The sequence below is a fragment of the Pinus tabuliformis genome, chromosome 2_2, assembly GCF_031772625.1.
Source record: "Pinus tabuliformis cultivar Carrire ecotype Pingquan chromosome 2_2, CPIR1, whole genome shotgun sequence".
NCBI classification, from domain to species: Eukaryota; Viridiplantae; Streptophyta; class Pinopsida; order Pinales; family Pinaceae; genus Pinus; species Pinus tabuliformis.
Genome location: NC_142300.1, coordinates 864,850,237 through 864,856,587, shown reverse-complemented (window position 1 = coordinate 864,856,587; position 6,351 = coordinate 864,850,237). Strand labels below are relative to the sequence as shown.

The following is a 6,351-nucleotide window of genomic DNA, read 5'->3' as shown; positions in this document are numbered from 1 at the left end:
TTTTCGATGTCATCCCCTCCCCACATTGCCACCATTGGTCCCTCTCTACTCTCTCCCTCCTCTTCGGCGTTGCCCCGGCCATCCTCCGAGGCCTCCCCTCCTCATCCTTACTTCATTCGCTCCAGATCTCATTCCAAAGTTTTATCAGCCCACCAGTCTGGTCTTGGTATCACTGAGCCGGGTGCCGACCCCCTGCCTACCAGAGGCAGAAAATCTGATCTTTCTAAGGCTATTAAGAAAGCAGGGGCGGAGGTAGTCTCTGGTCGACAATCCACCATTGATGGGGTCCTTAGAGCAGGATATACCCCGCGTAGTGTTCCCCCATGAAGTGTTTATCTTATAATTGCAAAGGGTTGGCTAGTTCCTCCAAGAAACTAGCCATGAAGCGTCTCATTGAGACTGAACCTATCGATATCATTATGCTACAAGAGACTCTTTGCTCGGCCGATCAAATCTCCCATACCCTGCAATCATTGATCCCGGGATGGTCCTATGTTGCCCTCGATGCTGCTGGTCGATCCGGTGGTTTGGCCATTGGAGTTAACCCTCGTACCATTAAGGTTGATGCAACCTGGGGGGGGCCCGGTTATCTGGGTCTGGATATATTCACTGCTGATCTGGGCATGAATCTCCGGATTGTGAATGTATACGCCCCTTGCAACCAAAGAGAACAATTTTGGCAGCGACTCCTACATCTCTCCCTCATGGATGAGGAGCAGACTATAATCGGCGGTGATCTCAATTTTTCTTTAGGTTTCAGGGAGTCATGGGGATCGGCGGCACAAATTGACTCTATCAAAGATTACATGACTAATCTGTTAGAGCAGACAAACTTTGTGGATATCCCCATGCATAAACTTCTTCCTACCTGGAGGAACAGGAGGGTGGGCGATGCAGCTTTGGCTCGCAGACTTGACAGATTCATCATGAAGGATGCGCTCCTTCATCGGTTGCATCATTACAAGCAATGGGTGGGCTCGGGAGGCATTTCGTAGCACGCGCCTATATATCTGGAAAGTCGGGGGCCTTTTAAGAAGCCAGAAGCCCCTTTTAAATTCAATCACACCTGGCTGAAGGACCCGGCATATATTAAGATGATCTCTGAATATTGGAAAACTCATCCCATTAATGGAGCAGAATCACTTGCAAAAGGATTCTGCAGAAATCTCTCTGAGATCAAGCACCTCTCCATTAATTGGGAAAAGGATAAGCATGCTCGGGAAACCTCTCAACTTTCCCATATTGAATCAGAGCTGAGCACACTACTAGATGATCGGGGACTGGGCTTTATCACAGCAGAGGACAAGGGTCGACTGATAGAATTGGAAAACCAGAGGGCTATCATTCTAAAGGAGCGCGAAGAATCCCAGCGATTGAGGAGTAGAGCTATTTGGTTACAAGCAGGGGATGATAATTCGAAATTTTTTCATAGCTATGCCAAGGGTCGAAAGGTGTCCAACACCATTTGGAAACTCCCAACTCCTAAGGGAGACATGGCTGACTCCTTTAATAAGATTGCTCACCTTGGCATCACTCACTTCAGAGATCTCTACAAATGCCCCCGTGAAGCAAATCTCCCTGATATCATCAATGTTGCGGGTCATTTTCCGAGATTTGTTGATGAGGATGATGTGGAAGAGCTTAATGCTCTGGTTACTTCTGGGGAGTTAGAAGGTATATTAAAATGGTTCAAAAAAGATAAGAGTCCAGGCCCGGATGGATGGACCATTGAATTCTATCTAGCCTTTTATGAAATCCTAGGGCAGGATCTACTGAATGTTGTGGAGGAGAGCAGATTATCGGGATCCATCTACCACGCCATCAATTCGACTTTCATTGCTCTCATACCAAAATCTGACTCCCCTTCTTCTTTTGATGATTACAGGCCTATCTCTTTATGCAACTTCCTATACAAGACCATTGCAAACCGTCTGAGACTGATTCTTTCTAGACACATCGCCCCTCAACAATTTTCCTTCCTCGAATCCAAACAGATCCATGAAGCCATTGGTTCGGCTCAAGAAGCCATCCATTCTATTTGGTCCAAGCATCTTAAGAGCATCATTCTCAAGATTGACCTTTCCAAAGCATTTGATCGTGTCAGCTGGCTCTATATAAAAATGTTACTTATTCATCTGGGATTCCCCTACTCTTACATCACTTGGATAATGGCCTGTATTACTTCCCCTTCCTTCATCATTCTCATTAATGGCTCGGCCTCACCCTTTTTTCACTCTGAAAGGGGACTAAGGCAAGGCTGTCCACTATCTCCCCTGCTCTTTCTGATTGTCATGGAAGGTCTTAGTCGGCTCATAGCCTCTGCAAAACGAAATGGCGATATCTGTGGTCTCCGGATCTCAGATGTTTGCTCCCTCACTCATCTACTCTTTGTAGACGATGTACTCATTCTGCTGGATGGCAGCATTAGAGATACCGGATCCTTTTCCAAGATTCTTCTATTTTCCTCTGCTACAGGTATGCTTGCTAATCATTCTAAATCTACTATCACCTACACTCGCACATCGATTCAGGAATCACACTTTGCACAACAGGCTTTTCCCTACAGCATACACCCCTTGGATAGGGGCCTCAAATATTTGGGGTACTGGCTAAAACCGACTTGTCAAAGAATTGCTGATTGGGTTTGGCTGGTTTCAAAGTTGGAGAAGAGACTCATTGTTTGGAGCTACAAATATTTATCAAGGGCAGGCAGACTGGTGCTCATAAAATCTGTCTTGGAGGCCACACCGGTTTTCTGGATGGCACTTGCATGGATCCCGCGGAACATTCTAGGTCGTTTAAAACAGCTCTGTAATCGATATCTCTGGAATGGGAATCAGGACAAAAGATTATTCGCCTGGATAAGCTGGAAAAAGATAACCCTACCAAAGAAATGGGGCGGATGGGGGCTCAAGGACCTCCCCCTTTTCGCTCGAGCACTTTTTGCAAATATGGGCTGGTCACTGATGACAAGTTAGAACCTTTGGGCTCAAGTATCTTACCATAAATACATTTGGCCCCAGAGTTTATTGGATTGGATCAGACTACCAACATGGCAGACGACGGGGTGCTCTTCAATATGGAAGGCTCTGATACATTCCCTCCCCCTCATTCGTGACAATTTGGTCTGGAGGATCAACGATGGATTGCTGGGTAGGATTGGACAAGACCCGTGGATAGGAAGTGGGGGAAGACACATCCTCAGTAGAGATCTCATCAGACACCTCCATGATCGAGGGATCAGGGTATTTGCACACATCGCTGATCAACAGCGCTCAGATATTTTCTCACAGGCATGGAAGTCGGCCCTACAACTCGATCTTCCTCCTCAATGGCATCAGGAGTGGTTCGAATATACTACAGCATTATCCGATTCACATATCCGAATCAAACAGGGGCCTGACGAATTAGTTTGGTGTAAGGCAGATAATGGCATATACTCACCAAAGCCAGGCTACTGTTCCCTCATACAGCATAAAAAACCTGAGTTGACTTTGAACTGGTGGCGAGATATTTGGAAGCTCAATGCTCCTCCACGTACCAGACTTTTCTTCTGGTGTGTCCTTAAAGATATTGTTCCCACGGGAGAGCATCTAACCCATAGAGCGATATACGGGCCATCTTGGTGTATTCTGTGCAAAGAGGCATCGGAATCATCTGAACACCTCTTCCTACATTGCTCAGCAACCCGAGCCCTTTGGCAAAACATTTCTACATCTATTGGATTTGCTGGGTCTTGGACTGGGGATGATTTACTTAGCACATGGGAAGATTGGAACCGCAGACATCCGGGATCAAAACTACTGAACCTCCCCTTAGTGGTTATCTGGCATATATGGAAGGTCCGCAACAGGTATATCTTCGAGAACATGGCTGTGTGTTGGCCTCACACGAAATCCAACATTATTTCCTCATACCTTGAACTGCCCGATCCTTCTCCCCCTAGGGTGAGGCGTATTCAACCACCCCCCATTATAGACAAAACTGTCCCTTGGGTCTTCTTCGATGGGGCCATGAATCAAATCAGCTGTGGGGGTGGATTTGTTCTACATATCAATGAACACCACAGATTCAAAGTAAAGCTGGGGCTCGGTGCGGGCTCTAACAATTTTGTGGAACTCATGACCCTTCGCCACTTATTACACTTCTCTCTGGGACATCAGTGCTTAAATCTGAATATATTTGGGGATTCAAAGATTGTTGTAAACTGGTTCAATCTTTCTACAATATGTCACATTCACACACTCAGCAACATATTGTATGAAACTCAAACTTTCAAGACAGCTTTTAACCATATCTCTTGTATCCACATATACAGGGAACATAACTGCAGCGCTGATCAATTATCCAAGGAGGCCGCGCTACTTCCCAGAGGAGAATGGTTAATATTGGAGCAGCGAGGAACTGAGGAATACCGCTATTACCACAGGCCATACATAGATCAGCGATATCAGAGGGACAATAGTCCCTGATCATAGCAATGATATAAATGTTAAAAACTTGATAAAAATTATATGACAAATTTTTGATATATATATAAAGACTTTTTGATAATGGACCCTGCGTGGTCATGTACAGGCGATTATCAGCTAGACTGTTAAATAGACTATACAACAACATTTTTGATATACCTAGTCAGATCACCCTGCGTGGTGGATCTTGATGGACAGCATTGTACAGCATATGCTACTACTGCATCTACAATATGTAATTTTCTCCACATAATGAAAATTACGGATTTTCCAGTGGAAAAAAAAAAACAATGAAAGGCCAAACTAAGTAGGGGAATAAGAAATCAATCAACAATCCAATAAACAAGTGATGCAACAATCGATCTCCTCAAATTCACTATTCCAATCAAAATCAAAGCCCTATGTACAATGAAAATAATTATTTTCTTTTCTTTTATTTTATTTTAATGTTTCAAATTCAAAGAAGCATATGAATGCAACTTGATCGCTCATGAAAATAAACCAAACTGACTTTGATTGTAATGTAAAAGTTACTTTTCAAATTCAACAATCAATCTATGCATACAAACCTAAATTAACAAGAATATAGGAAGAATGAAATTAAATATTATAAAAAAAGGTGATGACATTTAGAGGTTATTAGCACTCATACACAATTTAGCCCCCCCACCCCACCCCACCTCTCAGCGACTAAGGGGGGCAATGTTTTGCAAAAATGAAAGCAAAGACACTAAAAAATTATTGAGAAACTGAAGAAAACCTCTAAATAATGACCAAAGGAAAATTCACTCAATTTGACACAAAATCAAGTGTTGTATTGGCTTCAAAGAGACAGGGACACACTAAGAGACACAAGGAAAACAAGTTGGACCAAAGAAAATTGTAGAGAAAGGCAATAAAAGAAATTATTTTCATCTTACATGGATCAGCACAAGAACTGAACAGGAACTAGTGCTCTGCAGCGTAGGTACAAAGAAGGAGAGGGTGCATTGAAGTGCTCTGTCCCCAGACCAGGGGATGTGCTAAGGCAGATTCAGCCAAAATATGACACAAAAAATCAAATCAAGCTTAGAGAATGATTTTCCTAGGATCAATCAAGGTCTGAATGAATCAATCAATATCGGTTTAAGAGGTGAAAAAGTGCTAAGGTCAAGGAAATAACTAAGGGAAAAATTTGTTCCCCTATGGAGTCGCCAATTTTTTATGCACAATTTACGATTACAGACAAAATTAATTTCCCTAGACCTAGTGGACTTGTCTAGAAAAATAAAAGAAAAAGAATATAGAGTTTTCCTTAGAGAAATTGAAGAATGGGAAAGAGACTTACTTGGAATCCGTCACAAGATTTACTTTCCTCCCAACTTGTTAGCTCCAATTGTAGCTCCAGATGCTATAATTAGAACCTGCACATACGATCAAAACAAGCCAAGGATCCACAACATCTACATAGCATAATTAAATTACTCTATTCAATGAATCAACGAGGCATTGAAATACGTGAATGTAAATGTATACAACATCTATATGAAAATAGGATACTCTTTGTATTAATAGAAATAAGAGAGAGTTTATAACCAAGAATAGTATATGATCTTGTAAAGATCTCCCCAAGTTGACTTGTCCTTCCTTGTCACAAAGCACACCTCAATGTCACCCTAATGCATGAAGATTACGACTCTATTAGATTCAAGGTAGCAGCATGAGGGCATGATCAATCTCCAAAATCCAACCCTGATGTTGTAGATGGAAGTAAATTTATAGGAGAGTGATGGTAGTTTAGGATCTACCATAATGAGCTTGAGATCCACTTATGATGGGAGGATGAGCTCAATGGATAAGAAGTGATGTCTCCAAGGTAGGATTAGATAGGACTCGAGCT

At 42.7% G+C, this 6,351-nt stretch overlaps 1 protein-coding gene across 1 annotated transcript; it reads left to right on the top strand.

The window, feature by feature from the left end:
• The first annotated feature begins 1,094 nt into the window (after positions 1-1,094).
• On the top strand, positions 1,095-4,472 carry LOC149195737 (uncharacterized). Its single transcript, XM_089408008.1, has 3 exons — positions 1,095-1,674; positions 1,762-2,959; positions 3,158-4,472. Exons 1-3 carry the CDS (start codon positions 1,095-1,097, stop codon positions 4,470-4,472), a joined length of 3,093 nt encoding a protein of 1,030 aa, XP_089264134.1.
• The last annotated feature ends 1,879 nt before the right edge of the window (positions 4,473-6,351 follow it).